General features: G+C 38.0%; 1 protein-coding gene across 1 annotated transcript in view; it reads right to left on the bottom strand.

Annotated features, from left to right (window-relative positions):
• Positions 1 to 24338, bottom strand: part of LOC121378552 (nucleosome-remodeling factor subunit BPTF-like) — a 38836-nt gene that overhangs the window by 7885 nt on the left and 6613 nt on the right. The window contains exons 5-20 of the mRNA XM_041506779.1: positions 23048 to 23292; positions 18256 to 18829; positions 17436 to 17660; positions 16494 to 16877; positions 16102 to 16244; positions 12004 to 14383; positions 11159 to 11297; positions 9539 to 9873; positions 8831 to 9010; positions 8012 to 8119; positions 5973 to 7049; positions 5259 to 5484; positions 4626 to 4851; positions 3542 to 3789; positions 2949 to 3122; positions 423 to 618 (exon numbers count right to left, since the gene is read on the bottom strand). Coding sequence (XP_041362713.1) covers positions 423 to 618; positions 2949 to 3122; positions 3542 to 3789; positions 4626 to 4851; positions 5259 to 5484; positions 5973 to 7049; positions 8012 to 8119; positions 8831 to 9010; positions 9539 to 9873; positions 11159 to 11297; positions 12004 to 14383; positions 16102 to 16244; positions 16494 to 16877; positions 17436 to 17660; positions 18256 to 18829; positions 23048 to 23292 — 6860 coding nt within the window. The remainder of the gene's footprint in view (positions 1 to 422; positions 619 to 2948; positions 3123 to 3541; positions 3790 to 4625; positions 4852 to 5258; positions 5485 to 5972; positions 7050 to 8011; positions 8120 to 8830; positions 9011 to 9538; positions 9874 to 11158; positions 11298 to 12003; positions 14384 to 16101; positions 16245 to 16493; positions 16878 to 17435; positions 17661 to 18255; positions 18830 to 23047; positions 23293 to 24338) is intronic.

Genomic DNA, 24338 nt, shown 5'->3' with positions numbered 1-24338 from the left:
ATAATTGAAGGGTCAATGGGAATAATCTATGATGTCCAAACAGTTGTGTATGTCAAGGTCATGACACGCTATATTATGGAAGGCCATTAAAAGTAGTTGGTAAATTATGCTTTCTTAGACATAAATATTCCACAATTACAGAGCAGTAAACTTTAAAATAGACAAATATCACCAAAGTACTACAAATGTGACATCACAGGTTATTCCTGTGGACCCTTCAATTAGGGTGGAGACAAACAAATCCGCAATATCTTTACTTATTTTTTTATAAATCTTAATTTTTGTTAATAAATCTTTGTGAAAAAGCAATTCACAAACCCCCCAAAACAAGCCAGTTTACCAAGCTTCTCAGGTGTTGAAGAATGCTGTATACAGTATCATGATGATCAGTGCCCTAAATACCACTGACTGTACAAACATACCTGGAGACTTCGTAGGAGCCTGCGCAGACATTCGTATTCCTTGTCGGTGAGGGTCTGCTGGGTGATGGGCGACTGCATCTCCTTCTGCTCACAGTTCGGACACAGGTACGTGTCCATGCGGTCAGCGTCCGGCTTGGAGATTCCCACACACTCGCCATGGAACCAATCCTGACAGCGGTCACAGCCAATGTAAAATCTAAAATAGATATAGAGGATATTTAATGTTTTTTGTCAAATATGATTTATATCTCAACGAGTGAAGTTTGTACTCGTATCTCACGAATCACGCTTGCGTGATTAGTGTGTTATGATTGCAAACTTCACGATATGAGATATAAATCATATTTGACAAAAAACATGAAATTTTCTACATAATTTGGCAATTTACCTATATTTTTAAAATGCCAGCAGCAAAATAGTTCTAGCTTTCTTACAGTGCAGATAACACATTTTAGAATGAAATAGTGAAAATTTCACTCTAAAATGTGTTATCATCACTGAGTGACTGATAACACATTTATTTCACTGATACTTTAAGATATTTCTCCAAATGTTATATAATAAATAATGTGTTCTTAATGTCAAGCAGTTAAAAACTTTCTCTCACCATCATGGTGTTTTTTAAAGGTTAAACAACGGCCTAACAATATAAAAGTGAAAGACTTGGTAAGGCAAGTTGAATAGATAATCCCCATTCCATTCCAATATTTATTTACATGCTCATATACCACTAAGGTTTCAAGCATGTCTGTCACGGGCCCATCCTCTGGATAGCCAGCAGGAGTGGTCTGGGACAGAAATATAGGGGCAATTTTGAAATTTAAGCCAAAATTATTAGGGGGCATTACCAAATTTATTTGTGCTCTCTTAAAGAATTTTTTTTTGCACAATTTTGACCGGGTGATCTAAACTTAAAATATCTCTAGGTCTATATATACTCATTTAACCCTAGAGGAATTGGGGGTGAGGTTCTTATACTGGGCGAGTCCGCCTCACAGGAAGTTTCGTTGTTTATGGGAGGTGCCACATCGGTATTGGGAATCTAAGTGTGGCAGACAGGAGGCGGCCAAGGCCCAGGGGAGGGGGGGCCGGAGCCCCCCGGACAAACCTAACTCCCCTACTGCCAAACCGCCTACGCCTACCTACTATCTTCCGGTGGTCCCCCCCCATCCCCCGCCGCCGCCCCAACCGCGGCCCTCATATGGTTATTTATTTATTTATTTATTTCCTAGTTTCTTTAATTTAGTTATTTTAATAAATCCACTAGGAGAGTGGATGTCACTTTTAGAGTGACAGAATCAGGTCTGCAATCACTGAAGAATAAGTTTTGTGTCTGGCCCGTCGGCGGAGCGGAAACGCATCTCTGGTGATAACTTGGTTCCGGGCGGCTCTCAGCAGTCCAAGAGAATCTGAAAGTTGTCGTTCACAGACGCCATCACCCTTTAATCTATAAAAACCGAAGAGAGGTCCAGGGCAATATTACCAAGGACCTCTAGACGGCATGGGTACAAAGTCCCATTTAATTAGAGAAGGAAGAAATTTCTTTCTCCCTCTCTTAGTTTATTAAACAAATGGTTAAAAATATATAATAAAATAAAATATCATAATAATAAAATACAGAGCACGCTTGTAAACATTTATACAAATATAATTTAAAAAAAAGGAAATTAACAAATGGATTAAAAATTTACATATAAATATACAGTAGCCGGTGAGTAATCACGAAATGTCTAACTGCCAGGTTAGACACCTCAATATTAAACACCCAAGCTGATCTTTCATTCACTCCATTCATTCATCACATTCTTTTCTAAATTTAATAAGGAGGAGAAAAAGCCACCTACCTTATTGGTTAAAATTAGATATTCTTGTAAAATTATTAATTAAAATTAATATACATTATATTTTATAAAGTTAAAAACCGGTATGTTATATAAATTATGTATGATTAAAGTGTCCCCTCGTCCATAAGCTCGCCAGGCGCGATCGGAAAGAGAGCTATATTATAATTACTTAGTTGAGAAAATTAGTATTTCTTTATTATATTTATTCCCCATTTTAATTATTTACACACACACCCCCCCCCCCCCCCCCCCCACGGATAAAACCATCCGGGGTGGAGGCTCCTCCCTTTATATTAACCTATGACTCCCTGGTTCGTTATCCACCATGAGGATAGTACACAAATGGGGAGACAACCAGGTATGTCTTATAATAAATTACCAATAATTAAATTAGTTTGTCTAAAGTTTAATTAATTATTCCCTCGTTGAGGGACTAAGATATAGCCGGTCATGGACAGCCACACGAGATTAACTGCTATTATTTAATATATGACTACTTATGTTAATTAAATGTTTACTTTAGTTCCAAGCACGAAGGCCATCAGGAGCCAATCAATACCCTTCTTGTGCTCATAATCCCCAACACAAAGTGAGACATGCACATCATGAAACAATAACACTCTTGTTACTAAATGATACGTTTAACAACACTGAATCATAAACAGAATGATCCCCAACTTACTGTGATTCGTCGTATGGTGTTCTACACAGGCAGTACAACTCCTCCGATGTGTTCTCCTGCTGCTTCTTGCAGTCGTCGCACACGTACGAATCGATGTAGCGCGACTGGTGCTGGTTGATGTTCACACACTCGCCATGGAACCAGTTGGAGCACAGATCACACCCTATGTAGAATCTGAGAAACAATAATGGTAAAGTCATTATAAAAATACTATATTAATCAATAATCAAACTCCTATCATCTGAAAATAAATAAGACTCTTCCTTCAATAAAAGAGAACAAAAGTATTATGTCAGATTAAAACAACCAAAAGTACATTAAAATATATGCCATACTTTAGAGGAACATGAACAACAACTCAGAAATGTAGGCAGGTTGTATGATCGGAGAACCTTTGGCATACAAATACAGAGATGAAAAGAAAAAGCAACAACGACAGTAAGAGATCTTGCAAAACATTTTCAATCATACTTAACCATTGTTGAAATTCAAGTACTTTTAAGAAGCTAGAGGGACAAACTACTACTTTCAAATACCACCTCCCTCCCTCAATTCCATTCAATATTGCTTAGACAACCTGACCATACACTCACCTGCTCTCATCGTAAGGAGTTTTACAGATGCAGTACAGCCTCTCTTTGGGGTTGAATGCACGACTGGTGCCTGTTGAGATCAACTTCTGTTTCTTCCTCGCCGACGGAATCGCCAACTGCGGCAGCATGGAGGCTGCGGTCAGTGGCTCGACTTTTTTCTTGCTGATGGTCACTGCTCCGTGCACTCCTTTAGGAGATGTGATCTTTGTAGGAGACTTGCTCTGCTTTTTCAAATCGGCCAACTCAATCTGAATATACATGGAAAGGTTTTAAGACACAAAACAAAACAGACCAAGACAAGAAGTTAAAACGATGCAAAGAAGAAAAAAAAAAGCCATACATTTAATACCAGTCGGGCTTTCCGACAGATAATAATTTGAGGGTACATAATAAAAACAAAGCAGATCATAAGTGCGCCTAATGGGTTAGAACTCTTTTGAAATAGGACAGTGCATTTCATGTATTTTGACCAATTTTAAACACGTCTCCATTAAGTTCCAAGATTTTAGGGTTTGTAATTTTACCCTTCGTACCCTCTGGCAGAAACCCTGCTGAATGATGTCCATGTTGAATTGACATCATACTAATAGTGGCATGCAGTACGCCATCATGTCCACAAATGTAATTAAATTAATGACACCCTGCACACCATCAGGCTACATAAGGCTTTAATAAAGATGATTTTTAGCATTTCTGATCAAATTATTTATAGAGATGGCTGGAATCAGATAAAACCCCCAGAAAAATCAAGTATTATACTTTTTAAGAGATGAATGCAAAAAAGGCCAAGACTATTCTCGTCATGAAGGAAACAGCTCTGCAACATTTATTAACACCAAGTCAAAAATCAAGTAAACGACAGACATACCATAATATCTTGTTTAAAAAGGCCAAGACCATTCTCGTCATCATGAAGGAAACAGCTCTGCAACATTTATTAACACCAAGTCAAAAATCAAGTAAACGACAGACATACCATAATATCTTGTTTAAAAAGGCCAAGACCATTCTCGTCATCATGAAGGAAACAGCTCTGCAACATTTATTAACACCAAGTCAAAAATCAAGTAAACGACAGACATACCATAATATCTTGTTGAAGATTCTTTTCCATAATAGACCGCTTCCTAAGAATTTCCTTCTTCAAACTCTCCTTGTGTTTGAACAAAGCTCCTTGTAGTTTGGTCACTAGTAATCGTTTTTGTTTTTCTTCTGCCGATTCCTGTTTACGCTGCCGTTTTTGCTCAAGTCTGTCTTCTTTTTCTATCTTGTCAAGAATTGTCTTTAAAGTCTGACCACAAACGGCCAATCTGAAAAAAAGAAGAAAAAAAAGTATATTATGAAGTTAAAAACAAAAAATATGCACCATAACACTAGATTAGAAAAAAGTTGTATGGGTGTGTGTTTCTGCATGAGGAAAAAATAGAGGGGGGAGATGTCAAAAGATGGAAATGTACATAGATTATACAATTTGTTCATGGTTTTTAAAAGTCACTTGTCCAAAGCAAATAACAGGTATACCATATAACATTTTGCAACCAAAGTACTGTTTTTTTTTATCTCCTAGTAATTATGAATCTTATCCTTTATAATACCCACAATTAAATTAAAACTATTTTGTTATCTACGAGTATGAGGGAAAATCCAAATATTTTCATTAACTGGAAATGTGCAATATTATGCTATTCACGACAATAACAACATTGTTTACACATACCTCATTTGGTCTTCTTTTTGTGCCTGCGTGAGGACTGGTTTTTGCTTGGTTTTCATTGCCTCTGGAGCAGGCGACCCGGTCTGAGGTTTAGCTACCACCACCTGTGTAGGAACGGGTGCGATCGCAATCTTCGGCCCAGTCTGCTGTGTCTGGAACTGTCGCTGCATGGCCAACAGCTTGGCCTGGATCTCGGGAGTCTGGTTCTGCATCAGAGCTTGTCTTACGACTGTCAAACAGATTAACAGAAACTATACATACCAGTGGCATAGTTATATACTAATTTTAACATGATTTCCTATGTTACATTGGCAGCATTGAGTTTTCTCTTAGAAACTTTAGACCAAGTGTTTACAGCAGCTGTGATTTACAATGTGCCAAGATGGTGTAAATGCTAAATATTACTCTTTAGATCCAATACAATAATAAATAAACTAGCTTGAAACAAAGACTGCATGCACAATTATCTTCTATTTAGTTAGATTTTATTTTGAAGTTGAAAAATAAAAAACTTTTTTGTTATTGCAGTTTTAAACAAAAAACCTTGAAAATTGAAACGCAAACTTTTCACAAAAATCGGACTTCCCAAAACGAGTAAAAGACACTTGTATTAGCTATGTTGCTAACAATGCTATTAGGGGAGGCTGGAAAATGTCTGTCTAAAAGATAGGTGGTAAAACAGATTTGTCAAATTCAACAAACCGTATTAAATTTTACCTTGCTGAACAACCTGTGGTGTAATGGCATACTTCTGAGCTGCAGTCATCGTGGGTGACGTGGTTGCTGTCGGCGACATCAGAGGCGGAGAGCCAACTGGTGACGACACCAACACAGAGGACCGTGCTGGCGACAGCAGCTGCACGGGTGACGTCATGACGGTGGAGAGAGTCGGGGTGGTGGATGTCACCGTCGCAGGACTCTGAGAAACCACCGTGCTCAATATGGTCTGCGGCGCGGCCACTGTTGACTGCTGTGGAGTGACCACCGTCAGCGTGGGCAGTTGACTTGGAGTGCTGGCTGCAGTGACAACGATGGTTGGCGGCCTTGGTATCCCCGGAGACAGGATGGTCGGCTGGCGGGTGTTCGTGCCCGTCAGAATGGTGACGGGGCGGGTGGTCGCGGCCGCAACACCCAGCGGTCTCGGAAGGCTTGTAATGACCGTTTGGCCTCGGATGTTCACCTGCTGAGCCAGCGGTCGTGGTATTGCTCTGGCGATTATTGGCGTTCCAGTAGAACCGACCACCGACAGCGGTTTGACTGGACTCAGTGAGGATATGGGTGATATGGAAGAGAGGGCTGGCGTCGAGACGATGGACTTGATGATGTGTGGTGTGGTGATGCTGGCCCCGGCCTGCTGCGTGATGAGAGACGTGCCGGTTGTTTTCGCCAGGGTTGTTATGATGGTTGGTTTTGCCATGGTAGTTGTGGTTAGGATTGTGTTGGATGACAGAGTTCGGACTGTTTGTGGGATGGATGTGGGTGAGCTGACTGCTGCTGCTGCTGAGACAATACTACCGTGGACCGCTCCTGACGACAGTGCTGATACAGAGGGGACGACGATTCTAGTCTGAGGGAGAGTCACCGAGGAACTTACGCCAACGCCAGATGTTGTGTTCACAACAATGGCAGTGGGAGCACGAACCACAGTGGGCGATGGCCGTACCAGCTGCGATGTGGCATTAATGCCGGTGCTAACAATCGAGGTTGTCGCCGACACAGTTGCAACAGCAGGGCTAGAGGTTGGCAGTGTAATCAGCTGAAGCCTACCGTCAGGTAATCGGATTATCTGTTGACCTACAAATACCAATACATTTACAAAATAATAAACAATTTCCACAATAACTAGCATGCACATTCTTGTTCTAATTTATCCATTCATTACTGCCAAGCTGGATGTTAGTCTAAAATGTTTCCAACTAGAAAAGTAGCTATGATCAAAGATAGTAATGAATAAAGATGAAAAAAACATTGAATACCAAATTGCAAAAACTTTGAAATGTCAGTAACAATCATGAATTCCTGTGAGTTTTTAACTAAAGAAAAAAGAATGTAATAAACTTGGATTGTTTTTTCTTTTCGTAAATATTTAACCTGACCTCTCACCAATGGGATTTCCCCCTATTTCAACAGACTGATCTGAACAGTAAATGAAATGGCTTAAATCTTGCAGTGTTTTCTGTAATGCTGGTCTGGAATTGATTAATTAATCACCTGGTAATTCTGAAATGTAGTCTTCAGACAAAAACTAAATTTTTCCATCAGTAGTATGGGATCTTTTACATGTATTTTTTCAGACAGGACAGCACATACCACAGCATTTGATGTTCTAGTCATGGGACTGATTGGGATTGGAAAAACCCAATGGGTTCAGTAAAGAGGTTTGATCCTAGCACCTTAGATGAGCAGTCTACAGACGGAACTGAATCCCACCCCAATCTCTAAATCATAAAGTTTGTTTTGTTTGACAACGCTACAAGAGCACATTGACTTGTTAATCATCGGCTATTGGATGTCAAATGTTTTCGTAATTTTGACATATAGTCTTAGAGTGGAAACCTCAACATTTTCCCATTAGTAGCAAGGGATATTTTATGTGCACCATCCCACAGACAGGTTAGCACATACCATGGCCATTGATTACATCAGTAATAGTGCATTGACAGGGATCAATCCCAGACCAACCGTGCATCAGGCGAGTGCTTTACCACTGGGTTATGTCGCGCCCCTCTGAATGAAAACTAATGTTTGTATCTTACCTGGGAGTAGTCCACGGACTTGCAACTGGCCCTGAGCACCCTGTATTATCTGCACATTCTGGACCTGCCCTGGCAATCCTTGGGCAACCACTTGAGGACGGATTTGAACTGCACAAAAGGTTAATATATCAGTATAAATTAAGTCTCACAAAAATAAGTTAAAAGAAAGAAAGAACGGATTTAACTGGTTTTATACCAATGATTTTATTTAAAGCAGTTTAAGATAAATGAGCAAAACAGAAACAAGGGCTTTCTTAACAATAATTAACCCATTCTAATGAGGCAAAAGATAAGAAAAGAAATAATACAATATAATTAAATTTTTGTAAAAACTATGTCGTCAGGGAACGTCATAGCTCATGTCATTTTATATTGGTAATTTGTCTTACTGAGTGTTATTGTTTTAAGCAAAAATATAATTCAAAATAAAATATGAACTTTTAATGTTATTGTTAGTAAGTATGTTTAAAATTTAATAAGTATTGTCTGTTAATTCTTTTACGTTCATCTAGGTATGAACCAAAAAAATCATCCGCAAACTTATGTGAGAACTGCTTTGCCGATTCAACCAGTTTGTGAATGACTTTTTTAAAATTCATACCCCCATGAACGTAAAAGAAATAACAGACAGTCCTTAAATGAAAGATATGCCCCCAGAAACAAAGAAAGGTTATGGACAAACGGACGAAAAAAGACAGATGTATAAAAATACATTTAAAACAATTTTTTTTTTTTAAAGAGTAATAATAAAGTAGTAGTAGTCAAACAAATATATAATAATGATGGCTTATATAACCAGAAACTGAAAATCATATTCACCCTTTGTTCCTGGGAGCTGTGGACTCTGTGTAACCACTTTTGTAACTGTTGTATTTGGAGTAACCACTCCTGTGCTGGGGGTGCCAGGTTTCGGGGCGAGGGTGACAGTTGTGGTGGGTCGTAGAGTGATCATTGTGCTGCCTGGTATTTGGACTCGCACACCTGGCCTGACAGGAGAGGCTGAAATAAAGATATCTCATAAAACTACCATTTGTCTTTTAACCGGTAATGTAAAGGTAAAACAACCAGTTGCAGTTAACTAGTTTATAAATAATAAATAGTAAATATTGAATAAAAGCTGCAAATTTATCTGAATTCTGTACTTCCGCGAATCTCAGATTTTGTCAAACGTGTAAAATTATGATGGAATCCCAAAATATCTATATTACATCATGTTTATGATTTTGACGGAATTCTGAAGTTATTTTTGCTTAAATCCCAAAATTCAATGCCTGTGAATGGCTATGTAAATTTTACTGGAAACGAGTAAAACATGTTTTATTGCTTTTAGTTTCAGAGACTGATCCCAATTCTAAAATGTTAGATAAATATATGCTAATCAATTTTCAATTCAATAGTGCTGAATATGTGAGTAGCAACATAGATTATAAAACCCTGCATATGCAGATGACAGAAAGCTAACACTGAACAACACTTCAAACATGATTAGTTATTTTTTGCACTACAGTAGTAAGCAACAGATCCTACCTTGTATCCCTGCAGCAGAAATAACCGTCTTGGGATGCACGTGCACCTGTTTGATGATCGTTGGTGTTCCGGACGCTCCTGATGTTGCCACGGTGATGGTCTTGATGTGAGCTGGCAGTCCCGCGGCAGATGTGGTCAGCACGGTGTTGGACGAGGTCAGCGCGCTGGTTGTTATGGTGATGATCTTTCCGCCAGCCTCCTGGACGCGCTTGGCCTGAAGGGCTATCCGCTGCTGCTTCAACTGCTGTTCCATCTGAGCCTTGATCTGCTGCGGAGTCTGCGTGCTGCTGCCTTCCTTCTGCTTGTCTTGCACAGCGGCACGTTGCTTCTCTAGCCTAAAATAAGCGTTCACATGGTAATAAATATATCCCTGCTATCAGTGTTCTTTTGTATATAATACATTTCCTTCCACTGGTTATTCTTGAATGTATACATGTAATTTATATTTACAGCTATGTAATATAGGTCGCCAAGTATACTGTATGAATATAGAAGAGGGCCTGGTAAGTTGTCAAACTTGTGCCCAATTCTTTTGTTCTTTGTACAATAAAATATGTTTGCAACAATCAGTGTTCCCACCTTTTGTAAGCAGGTAGCAGTACACCAAACAGTACCTCAGCCGCTCATTATTATCAGCTCTGCCATTAGTGATAAATTAACAGTGTTTGTTATCATAAAGATGTTCTTTCATCTAGCCAGTAAATTCCTGCGATTTAGTTTTAACTAGTGCCAATGTACCAGTTCTTAAAATGTAGAGTCCCACTATAAATTGGATGAAAAGGTTTGTGCTGAACTAGGATAGTCAAGCAGGTTGAGCACATTCATTTATTAATCATCGGCTAATGGATGTCACACTAGATTAGTCAAAGACACCTTCCGTTATATCTGAAATGAGCAGCTTAACCCACAATGTTTTTCTGGTTTACTTTTAGGGGTGGAGTAGGTATAGTATTTATATCCATGGTGTAAATGTTGATTGTCACACTGAATGTTGCAGTTTTAGCCACTATTGTGGGTTATGTGATTTGATTTCAAAGTATACACCCTGCAATACAGTTCATAGGAAAGAAATGTTTTATTTAACAACGTACTCAACACATTTTATTTACAGTTATATGGTGTCGGACGTATGGTTAAGGACCACACAGATACTGAGGAAGGGAACCCGCTGTTGCCACTTCATGGGCTACTCTTTTCGATTAGCAGCAAGGGATCTATTATATGCACCATCACATAGAGAGGATAGCACATACCACTGCCTTTGATGTACCAGTCATGCAGGAGCGAGAAATAGCCCAATGGGCCCACTGATGGGGATCGATCCCAAACCGATCGCACATCAAGCGAACACTTTACCACTGGGCTACGTCTCGCCCCTACAGTTCAGAGTTTCTCTTAAAAATCTGTTGGATGGTTTGATTTGACAAGTTTCTTATAAAATATAAATTTAATGTTGTTCTAATTCCCAAGTTTTATAAACTGTACCATTGGTAGTTCATTTTAAAATTCTGTATTTTCCAATCATCCTACTTGAAGATTGCTAGTTATTATCACTGCCAATAAGAAGATCCATCACTATCAACACTGTTAATTTATTTTATTTTATTTTTAAATTCTTACTTTTCACCAAACTGTTTGATTTCCCATAACTCCAGTTCCTCCTCCGGCACCCAGGATTCCGTGACACTGGGATCCGTCTGTTTAGGAGATTCAGCACGTTTACGTTCTCGTAAACCACTTCTTTGGGGAGTGTATTTTTCTGAGGAAATAAGCACAGCAACAAAATTAACGGTTGTAACAAACAACAAATTATCTAGAAGTCTAAAACCAAAATAAATCTTGCATTCATTTCAGGACAAACTGAACATAGATGAATGAAAGTTACAATCACACTTTTATTTAACAATAAAATAACATTATTGAAAGTATTAATATGTCCGGTTGTACTTTACTGCTATAATTTGACGTATTCGCAGCATTTATTGGTTCTTGTAATAAACCTTACATAAATCTAAGTACAAATTTAACAAACCCATAGTATCTTTTCCCGGTAAAATAAACTAACATGCCAAAGTTCATAAGTGGTATACATTTGATCCAGTTTATAAAACCAAATGAAACAGTCATGACTGGTAAATAAAAAGTTATGCCAGTTGATCAAAGTTAAAAGTTTGTTTTGTTTAAAGACACCACTAGAGCACTGATTAATTAATCATCGGCTACTGGATGTCAATTATTTGGTAATTAGTCATCAGAGCAAACACACTACATTTTTCCATTAGCAGAAAGGGATCTTTTATATGCACTTTCCCACAGACAGGCAAGCACATACCACGTCCTTTAACCAGTTGTGGTGCACTGGTTGGCCAGTTGATCAGAGGCTAATAATAACAAGTCTAAATTCTTATCCCTGTTAAAGCAAATAGTGTAAATAGTAGCAGAAAAGTATTAGAAACATTAATTACCTTTGGGCTGTGCCGAGACACCAATAGGAACCACAATCTTTCGAACCAAGAACTCTGATCTCAGATTGAACGGCCCTACATCCCTCCGCTTCAATAACTCTGTGGTTGTAATTTCTGTTTCCGTAGAGACTGTGTTTGTTCCACCCGCTGGAGACTTCACCGACATGTCATCCCATCTTAGACAGGCCCACAGCTGTCGAAACTGTGAGGCTGCTGCTGCCAAAGTTTTGAGTGTCTGTGTGCGGTACCGCCAACAGGTGCGGAACACAGGCCGAGAACAAGGATACAGCCAGTTCACATTGTTCATTTTGCAATTGTAATTGAACCCTGCAGCTTCCTTGTTGCCTTGCTTTCTTGCTAGTTTGTATACTTCATGCCTTTCCAGAATAAAAATATTTTTCTTTCGGAGAGACGTTCTAAATTTCTGACAAACTGGCAAGCTGGACTTCCCCCGGCTAGCAGTACCTTTACCCCGTCGACCGGGCGTAATCCTGGTGAATTTGGCCAGCTTGAACTTGTCCGTCGTCTTGCGGATTGGAGGGAGTTTGGCATTAAGATCTTTGATGCTCATCTTGGCAATGGCCTGTTGCAAGGCCATTTGGGCCTGCGATAGACTAACGCCAGCTCGTGTTGCCAGAAGCTGGGCTACTGAAGACGGATCGGGAATGGGCAGACTAGAGAACGGCATATTCTTAGCATCACATGTTCCATCTTTTGATTCATCTTTATCATCACCGGTGGACTTGTCCTCTGTGCTAGAAACATAGTCTTTTGAATCTTTAGACTTTGAATCCTCTTTGAAGTAACTGTCATTGGAATTTTCATCTGATGACGAAGCTGCTCGAAGAGTGTTTAACAAATTGGCCGAGGCAGTTCCATTTGACTTGAGATCCTTGTCTCCTTCCACGTCTATCTCTTCATCTTCCGTGGTAATTTTCACGGAATTATCCGGCTGATCAGCAGTCAAACATTTCTCATCCTGGTCTGGAGAAGTCGATTTAGTTTTGTTAGCACTGGACAGATCACGAGACACCCCGGGTTCTATTTTACAACTTGTAATACACATGGGCGAATAGCACTTTGATTTGCCGCCTTGTCGACAGAGAATGGAATAACACAAATACTCGAACTTAGCACTTTCTTCAACTTCCATGTCCTCCGCCATATCACTCTTGTCATCCACAACTTCACCCATACCGTTAACCTGAGACAAATTCTTATTTCCTCCATCAGACTTCTTCTCCAACATTTCTTCACCCTTATTCTCCTCCTCCTCCTCTTCACAATCTTTCTCTGGATCTTCTTTCTTTATCTCTCCCTGGTCTTTATCTTCTTCTGGTTCGGCTTTCACTTCCACTTCCTGTTTAACATCAACTTCCTTTATTTTGTTTTCATCATCTTCCTTCTCTTCTTGTTTAACTTTCGTCTCCTGTTCTCCTTCACCTTTTTCCTGCTTAATATCCTTTTTGTCTCCTTTCTTTTCTTTTGAAGCTTTCTCAGATTCCATTTTCTGATTATTCTGGTATTTCAGTTTCCACTGAATCTGCTGCTCTAGTGCTTGCCTTTGCTTTTTTTCCCACTCGTCCTGTTTCTGCCGCCGCTCTAGCAAGTTATCCAACCTGGAATATGGTTTTGTAACTTTTGCATAATGGGTTCTCTCCAGCATGGCCTTGCTGACGTCAATCAGATCTTCTTCCACTTTCGGAGGAAGCCGATACATGAAGTCATCGGTAAATATATCATAACTTTTGAGAAACTCTTCTTTCGCATCCTTGACTTCATGATCATTGTCCACAGGTTCCTGCTTAACAGAATCTTTCAATGACGTTTCTTCAACCTCGATGGATTTCTTTGTTGAAGATATATTTTCCTTCAGATCTACCGATGCAGACCCTTTGTCTGTAGCAGTGACTGCTTTCATCTCCCCTTCTGAACATGTTTGACCCGATATGTCCGATTTTGGTTCTTTGGAGCAGTCTTCGCTTTCCATTTGTTCAGCTGAAGCTTTTGGTTCAGCACAATCAGATTGGGTCTGATCGGAACTGTTAGTTTTGTAATCACTTTTAGCTGGATCTACTTCCATTTTCTCTACTGGTTTTTCCGTTTTATCAGCACTATTTTCCGACTTGCTAACATTGGTTTCTTCGCACTCCATACTTTCATCTTTACTGCCAGTCTTATGACCTACAATTGCACTTTTTGAGTCAACTGCTGTAGACTTTTGTTTAAGCCCTTTCCGGCGACGAGCTCGAATTTTAACTGCAACATTACGCAGACCTACTGTGTCTTGAGGTATATAATTGTAGACGCGAACAGAGCTCACCCACAACCAGCCATTGCCACCAGTTACACGGTATTCCTCTCCCCGTTGCTTCCACACCTACAAAGGAAACATAGGTTAGTAGAGCAAAAGAGGTAGTTAGAAATATATATTATATATCAGGGCTCGAAATGCAGTGTTAGTACATGCTGATTTTTGCGTGTGCATGTAACTTTTAAAACTGGGTGCACGCTAATATTTTTCAAGTACTGTGTATTACGTATACTAGTATCCTGTTGTCTACCAGATTCAGACTCAAGTTGTTGAATTTTGCGTATGCATTTCGTAATCTGTTCGCCTCATAAAAACGGTAACTTTTATCTTATCGGCGCATTCATTTTGTATCCCATAATCCTACTTACAACAATGGCGCCCTTTCGGTCATTTCCGTGAAATATATTCGCGAAAATTGCCGGAAATATCTCGGTTATATCCGTGAACGGTATTAGGGAAGGTGGTTGAGACCGACTTTGGGGTATCCACGCGCATAACACAATTGTTGTCGTCACTGACAAATTGAACTCCGCCAGATCTGTGATGAATACAAAGTACCGTAATTGCCTTGAACATTTTCGACCTCAGATATGGGCACTTGATCAGATGATTGTGAACGTGCAGGTGCGTTACTCACGTAGTTGGCTAATTTATATTATACCAACAGATCTTATCGAGTTAAAAAAGTTAATAACTTGCTTAATACTAAACACAAATATTCGTATGTTTTTGTAATAGGCCTATTATAGATTTCTGTACGGCATTTACGTTGGGCGAAATTGTCAAATTTATTCAAGAATCAGTAATAAACGCAGTTGTATAACGTTCCGGTACTGTTAATAAATAAATATAGGTATTGCCGAATAATTCTGAATAGCTTCGTATAATAAAAAAATGAAGTTGCCTTATTTTTGGTGCATGCAGGATTTTAATGGTGCATGTAACTTTTTTTCCAGCATGCACCTGGTGCATGTAGATTTTTTTTTTCATTTCTAGCCCTGTATATGCTATACAAACAACAAAGAATAAAATGCTAATTATTGGGAATGGAGACACAACACAAAAGATAGTTTCATTATCTCAATAACAAAAAAATAAAATAAATAAACAAATTCTTTATAACAAATATCAAAATTAGGTTTGACAATTTACTAAAAATATAACAAGTGCAATAACTAGCAAACATTTTCAGTTTTATTTAGCTTTTATTTATTCGAACCACAGTCTATGTGAATAAGGGGAAAATAACCTAGGCAAGTTGAAAAGAAAATAAATAATATCAGCTGTAGTCCATCCCACAGTGAAATTATTTTTTCATACTAGGGGCAGGATTTAGCTCAGTCAGTTGAGTGCTCGCTTGAGGTGCTTGCATCGCAGGATCGAACCTCCTCGTTGGATCCATTCAACTGATTGTTCCCCCCCCCCCCCCCTTTTCCAACCAGTGCACCACAACTGGACAAAGGCCCTGACATGTGCTTTCCTGTCTGTGGGAAAGTGCATATAAAAGATCCTTAGCTGCATTAGGAAAATGTAGCAGGTTTCCTCTGATAACTACAAATCAGAATTACCAAATGTTTGACATGCAACAGCCGAAGATTATTTAATCAATGTGCTCTAGTGGTGTCATTAAAAAAAATAAAAATAAAAATTTATATTATCAAAGCACTTTTACTTTTCTAAGTTGTATTTTAAGTGGAATGCTGATGTTGCTACTTGATGCCCAAGGTCAAGATGATACTTTAATGTAATTTTTTGTAGTTGTATTTTAATTGGAATGTTGCTACCTGATGCTTGAGACCAAGAGGATACTTGATCCACACGACCGGCCTGCCAAGATCTTCTTCCTCCTTCATTCTCTTTAATTCCTTATCCCGTTTCTTCAACTCCTCGCGTTCCAAGGTTGTCAATCGACACAACCGAGTGTGACCTGTGTAAGGACATATTACTGTACTGTTCACATTTATACATTATTCAATCTTTGTATTAGTATTTAACTAGTGAAGATACATATGATAATTATAACATATTACAACAGTACAGTAAATTTGTCACCGAGGGCAATTGCTTGCCTACATAATTTCTGGAGTGTGTCCTGTTGCTCACAAAAGATTTTCAAACCATAAGCAGTGAGTAACAATATTATTAAATATTTTAATTCTATACATGGAACACTTACCTAGAGAATCTTGCCAAACTGGGAGAAAGAGAACTGGTTTAATACAGGCTTCGAGTATGGCGAGAGCCAAACCAAAATCTTGAGGGTTTTGACACATGTGAACTGCTTTCTGCCAGTTTTGGCGATGAACAGACCAATTTGGATGCAGGAATGGAGTTGGAATGTTGTTTTCCAGTTGAGTGATGCTCAACCTTAGAGTCGACACAATCAATGCACGACTCCCGTAGATGGAACCATTCCATTTGAAATCGCTCACAGGCGTCAGACTGAATTTGTGAGACAGGTGGCGCCGCTTGTCACGCTCCTCATTATGTTGGTGTTTGTTCAGAGCTAGGGTGTTTGTCGAATACTGGTTTTGATAGAGCTTGTAGTTGCCTTCATTGCCTAAAAAGAACAAAGCATGACAAGTGAAGATATGAAACACCTCAGCACATTTTAAACTACAGCTATATCATATGTAACATAAATCTGATACTAATGGTAACAAGTTTGTTATTTAATTTAATACCTCAGCTTTATCTTCTTCCAAAACCTGTTTCTTTTTTTATATCATAAATCTCTCTCTATATATGAACAACTTTACACACTATTGCAAGTATTACTAAAAATTTGTATTTTATTCACAATTAGAGATCATTTTCAAGAAACAAAGACTTAAGTTCTCCTCTATGTATTTCGTTAAAAACATTTTATTACAATTTTAACAAAACATTTAGAGGCATAAATTCAAACTATTTAAACTATATTTGTCATCATTCTGTATGTTTGCCAAATCGTGATGATGTCATATTTCGTACCAACTGTCATTGGTTAATAAATGCCAAATTGTCCAATAAAATTGTACGTTGCACTAATACATGATAATTTTTATTTTGCCAGTGATGAGTACCGGACGATTAAAATTCTATTAGAGTAGTTTCCAATTAAGAAAATAATAAATACCTAGTCTAAAGTACATGGACTGTTGTGAGACTGCGGATGACACAGCACTTTTGCTCCTGGTGATGCGAGATATTTCACCCTCCTTGTTAATGATCAAAATCTCATCTGAAGACATCTTGCCGGCTGTCTTAAATGAGCCTGTGGTAGCTGTAACTGAATCAGTGAACTGCTTTGGGGTCAGTGAGCCGGTTTTTGATCTTGTTAGGATCTTCCGTGTTTCAAGAGCTGAAATGACAACCAGGCAGACAATTGCATACATAATTGCACTTGGCTTACACTGAATAGAATTTATGAAAATAAAGAAATATCTAAACAAAATAAAAAAAATCTGCATCCTTCTGTAATATGTGTCACCACCTGCAAGTGCAGACACTGTTGTACTGACTGATGATGTTGCCCATCATGAAATGGAGTGCAAAAAAAAGAAGAAGAAGAAGAAGAAAAAAAAAGGACTATTTTTTTCACAGTATCAAATAAATCATATTGCAACAACAAAAATTGTGTTATAAATAGAGACTTGCACAACTCTTTACACTGGTTTAGTTTTAACTTAATAAACTTTATAATTTTTTATATTGATCATAAATTCATTTAGATATTTACCATTATTTGACAACTGAGAGTAGATGTATTTTTTTGTGCTGGGGTGTTGTTAAACAATCAGCTAACAATCCAATTATTAAGTACCAAACAAAACCCTATAACATTTAATCTGGGCTCAACAAAATTCTTATTTTATTACTGCAATAAATAAACCACTAGCTCAAACTTCGTAGATGGTCATTCTCAAATAGTTTTGAAACGGAATACAAATACTCACCGGACATGACACCTGATGTAGTTGTAGAACTCTGACTGGACTGGGTGATAACAGTTGAAGCGTTCGTCATGGGTTTTGTCGCCACCTGCAGAGTAACTTTCCCACCTTCTCGATTCACAACGAGCACGGTTTTTGTCTGTGGCATCGAAGTACCATTTGACTGTCCATCCATTTTCAAAACAGTCGCCTTAGCATTGGGAAACGCTGACTGTAAACTCAGGATTGTAGGTTTTATGTGGTCCCGTTTTTCATCACTTTTAATATCGGTTTGACTAGCACTGTGATTTTCATTATTGCTGCCACTGTTGTTGTTATTACTCTGATCTGCCGACTGAGATGCAGTAGAAGAGGGGTCCAAACAACTGGCAGAGTTACCTGTCGATATGGACTTAATGTCTGACGTAGAGTAAGTAATGGTGGATGTTTCAACACTGGTTGTCGTGGTTACAGTGGTTTCTTTACAAACATCCTTCTGTAATATGCATGTGGCGTCACCACCTCCAAGTGTGGACACTGTTGTAGTGACTGATGATGTTGTAGTTGAGGCAGTGGACGCAGCAACTTTGGATGTTTCCTGCATAAAAATTTATCATCAACATTATGATAAAATAAGGGAGAAAGCAGAGTATTCTTTATTTTTGAAAGCAGGCAGCAAGGATTCTCCTAGAGGGTATGGAGGGCAAATTATGTACCCTAAAATCTTGGAAGATTAATGGATAAATTGTTTACAATTTTTAAGACAGATTATAGTAATAGAACCACTGTTTAATATTTGGAAAAGTGCATGAGATGCAGTGTCCAATTTCAAAACATTTCAAACCCATAACCAAATAATAGAGGCAATAGTGGTTCGGTCTGTTTCTATTAAGTACCCTCAAATTATTTTCTGGCAAAACATCTGGGCAGGTGTATAATATAAAAAGCAATGAGGTATATAATAATAGGCATTAAAGAACATGAAAATATAACCACAGTTGTTATCTAGAACATTCCTGATTTAAATTTTAATATATATCACAAGCATCTATCCCTCCCCCAAGATGCCAACTAGACACTGACTAGATTCAGAGGACATTAGAGGTGTGCGGTATTACCGGTATACCGGTATTTTTTTCTGTCGTGGTAGGTACCAGTACGTTTGTTTACAGTACCGGTATACTTCGGGACTTTCGAGAAATAAATTATCAGTGTCATGAAACAAAATACATAATTTTGAGATATTATTTAAAAAACATCCAATGTTAATGATTGTTTGTGTTCCATTAACAAATCTTTGAAAAAATAACGGAATTTCCCAAAGTATTTAGAATCTCAAAACGTTGTCACTAACAAAAACATGGTAGATGACGAGTTTGTTGTTCGCGCAACATACGTGCGATATTGGTCATTTGCAGGGCTCGCCCTGTTGTTCGTCAAAGTCGCAAATTACGAAAAATAATAAAAATTGGTAAAAGAATTTTCGATTTGGCGAAAAAAATTAAGAAAGTTTTTTAATGTCGATTTTTAGTCACCAAACATGCTTTCAACCAATTTTGTTCGACAGATATGCCTCGCAGTATGCATAAGCGCCATTTGCATGTCCGGGTGACAGTCTACTATTCAATAGTGAACTGCTTCTCGTAAAGCTACAAAATGCAATCAAATAATAAAAAATACTGTTCAAAACATGTTGCATTGTTGATACTGAATGTTTTATTACTAGCTAAAACAAGGTTTACTTTTTATTTCTCACGTTTCTAGCGTTTTGTCGTATCAGATAATGTTGTAAAATCTAGGTCACGTGGTTGAGTTCATTTTACTGAAGTGGGTGTGTTGATGAGGATTACATATTGTTTCTCACATATACACAATCATTATTAGTTGAAATTTTCAAAGTTTACAGATTTAATTTTAAACATATTCAGACGGGGGAATTATAATTTATTGATGCTATGTCTACTTATATAATATTAGAACAGGCATGATAATCCCTCCACCCCTGGTAGATAAACATACAAAAGTCTCGGATCACGTTGCAATGAATTTATGAAACTGAACACGTTTTTTTCCAGTTGTGAAGACTTGTCACACGCCAATGTTTTGAGAACAATAACAATTAACATACAATGACGTTTTCTTTGTCTTTGTTTTGGGTGACTGGCTATAATCTTGAGTTGGATACGAAAACAATTATCAACAGTATTCAGTTTAAAACATACATATAATTTAGGAGGAGGGGAGTTACGTACTTAAAAAAAAACCCATGAAAGCCTAACTATCTCATTTGCATTCATAAAATAAAATACTGCCAGTGTGGCTATTTTGTTTCTAAATTGTTTTTCTTCTATGAACATGAATTCATTACCAAAGAGATTAAAGATACAGACCCATAGCACATAGCTTATATATATATGGCCCATTGGGCCTGTGGAATTGGCACGATATCTGGAGGGTTGGGGACGTATGCAGAGCCTCTAGTGGGGTGGCACAGGTTATATTTTTTATCTTTATATAGAGCAGAACAAAAACATCGGCTACTGAATGTCAAACGTTTGGTAATTTTGATATATAGTCTTAGAGAGGAAACCCACTACATTTTCTCATTAGTAGCACATGCCACGACCTTTGCTATACCAGTCGTGATGCATATACATAAATGGGCCCACCGACTTGGATCGATCCTAGACCTACCACACGTCCAACCGAGTGTTTTACTACTGGGCTACGGCCCAGCCTAGACATCAAGGGTCATTCAAATATTACGTAACGCTGGAGGGGTGGGTGTATGTCCAAACGTTTTGTAGCGTTACAGGTGGTGGGTAAGTGTACTGAACAGTGTTATGTAAAACACTATTTTTTATTACTAATTTGTTTTATTTATTATTATTTATTTGTTCATTTTGTCATAAACGCTGTTTAACCGCAACATATTAACGTAGGTAGTAATAGCTAGTTGGAAACACAAAACAATTATTATAAATCGATTTGAAATACTTGTGCTAGTAAACTTAGCTTAAGACCTATGTCCCAAATGTCCGATTGTCACTCTGTAGGCAGTGATGGTTTGGTTGGACCTGTTCTCAAGTAACTCATTCCATCGTAAGTGGTTAGCCCAAGAAGGCCTACGCTGCTGTTCTAGAGCTAGACGGACATTTGAACAGTTACAGCCACTCTCTCAGTCGGAGATAACGAGTACACAGAATTTCTGCCTACCACCGGCCAGGCAAAGATTCCCGCTCTAATACCACAATGATCCTATGTTTGACGTTAATACCATTACATTGATAATATTTGAGTTCGTGATAACAAATATTTCACATATTAATTAAACAAGAACATAAAATAAATTTAGTAATCTAGATAATAATGACTGAAATTGACACACTACATGGTTTATTCAGACAAATATAGGTCTATGAAGTTTTTTTTTCTTAAAACTAAACTGATGTTAAGACGATTTAACTTGAACTAACTTGAACAATAATAATTATACAAAACTGAAAACATAAAGAGACTTTTATTCATCTGTTATGTTTATTTCATTTACATTATAAGGTCTTAAAATACAACACGGCTCTACAACTATGTTCTACCTATAAGTATTGGCTATTCTCTAAATGAGATTTTTAGTCCTGCTTAATGCTTACTCAACTTTAGAGAAAATAGAGTGTAAACAATCACTCAAAATCTTTACTGGTAGGTATATCATTGTAGTATGTCATATGTGTTTGACCACTAAGTTCAAAGGCACATAAATGACATTGTATGTTGAGCAATTATTGTATCACTGAATCGCAGTGATTAGTATGCTGTCATTACCGTGGTACATTACCAAAAACCGCGGTACGTTTTTTTTCGCGGTACCCAACCCTAGAGGACATTAATACAACAATGCTAGTTGCCTCTTCCCAATCCTCAATTAAAACACAGATCACACATCATTTTAGATCAAAGTACTCTCTGAAAACTAATTTATGCAAAAAAAGAAAAAAGAAAAAAGAAAAGAAGAAAAGTAAAACAAAAAACAAAAACGAGAGCTGAAATCTGACAAAATGCTAAAAAAATCATAACCACTGTAAACACTAACGTCCAAACCAAAATGTTAACAACTACGATAAATTGCTCTCCTACTTTTATTTTTTGTTAAGATTTTACCCACATTTTGTCCATACAGTAATCTTGAAAAAAATCCATTACAATAACATAGATTCCACATACTAGATGATAACAATGTCACCTATTATCAACTTCGCTGAGATGGCATAGGGCAAAAAGCATGTAATTTTGTGCCGCTACCATTTTGACTTTTTATGGAATATTCTCCAAGAGAAAAGGATAGGACTTAATCTAACGTCATAACATGTTATGATATAAAAGCAAAGGGTGATGACGTCATATTATTATTTTTTATTAGTAGTATTTGTTTGTTTAAAAGATACCACTAGAGATCATCGATTTTATATTAATTATGTCACATACTCTGGAGACTTTCACCCCTCTTGAAGAGTATTCCATAAAAAAGCAAAATGGCAGAAGACAGAAAACTGCATGTATTTTGCCCTATGCTATCTCAGCGAAGTCGATACTGGCGACATCGTTAGAGTCTCATATGTGGAATCTGTGTAAATGTAATGTTTTTATCACAACTTGTGTCTGGACAAAATTTTGGGGAAATGTAACAGTAATTAAAGGTAGGAGAGTAATTTATCATAGTTGCCAACAATTTGGTTCGGACTTTAATTCAAAATAACAATTACAAAACATACATTTGTTCCATCTATGTAAGAGTTAAAATGAGAACCACGATGCTCACCACAAGTTCAGATATGTCTTCTCCTTTGTCAGAATCCTGCCTTTCTTGTGGTTCCTTCGAGTCCCCCCCACCGCCGTCCTCCACAGACTTGGTATCCTCATCCCCCGTCTCTCCATTTGGACACTCTTTCTTCTTCGCTGCCTCCTCTTCTTTTTTCTTCTGTTCTTCTTCTTCTTTGGCTTTCCGATCTGCTTCTTCCTGAGCTTTCTGCAATGCTCGATCAGCTTGTAACTTCAAAAGCTGAGCTGTAATTATCAGAATATGAAATGAAAAAATAACAACACAACTAACGGTTCTAAATACCTGCAATGTAATGGGTTTTCAAATAAATTTCTTGCCCACTGGATCGGGTTATCCAGCCTTTGCACGGTGCTAGAAAAATCTGTCTGACCCTAGGGCTAGATAAATCTGTCCGACCCAATGGCTAGACAATTTCTACAACTCATGTTTTACGACGATTGACGTCATAACTCATGTTTTTCCTAATTCTGTTTGTCATTTAACGTTGTATCATTGTTTTAAAAATATTTAAACAAATTAATATTTTCAACTTTATATTTATTGGTAAGTTGTTACATTTTTATGTCATTGCATAATGTGGACTATATTTTTCTGCGTATGATTATAGGAGTTTGTAGGTGAAATGTTTATGAATCTTCTACAATAAACAAACCGTAGCTTCCAAAATTAATGTTTTGTTACTGTAATTAAATGGGCAAGAAAAAGAATCAATCACTGTTGTGAGGTATAGATAAGACAATTTCAACCCTTGGGACAAGATGTTTTTGTAAGGGCCTCAGTAAACCTTGGTCCTCACAAAAAAACATTTTGTCCCTTGGGTTGGAATTGCCTTATCTATACCTCACAACGGTGATAGATTCTATTAATATAACCCCAATTACAACTAAAAGTGATGTTTTTAAAAATGACACCTCAGCATATTTTATACACAGCTATTTGGTGCTCAACATGGAAAACTTGACACATGGTCGAATGAAAAACATGCAGCCGCCACCACTACCAAAAAAATATGTTCCCCATAGACAGCCATTATTGGGGGGGGGGGGGGGGGGGGGGAGGGAGGGAGAGAGAGAGAGAGAGAGAGAGAGAGAGAGAGAGAGAGAGAGAGAGAGAGAGAGAGAGAGAGAGAGAGAGAGAGAGAGAGAGAGAGAGAGAGAGAGAGAGGGAGGGAGGGAGGGAGGTAGGAAGAGAGATTACACACACAAACCCTTGTCCCAGAGTCCATCAAGACTGATTGACCCTATGACCCATTGCTCTCTGCTACTCCCCA

The sequence above is a fragment of the Gigantopelta aegis genome, chromosome 8, assembly GCF_016097555.1.
Source record: "Gigantopelta aegis isolate Gae_Host chromosome 8, Gae_host_genome, whole genome shotgun sequence".
NCBI classification, from domain to species: Eukaryota; Metazoa; Mollusca; class Gastropoda; order Neomphalida; family Peltospiridae; genus Gigantopelta; species Gigantopelta aegis.
The sequence above is the reverse complement of the archived record's forward strand: the minus strand, read 5'-3'. Positions and strand labels throughout refer to the sequence as shown.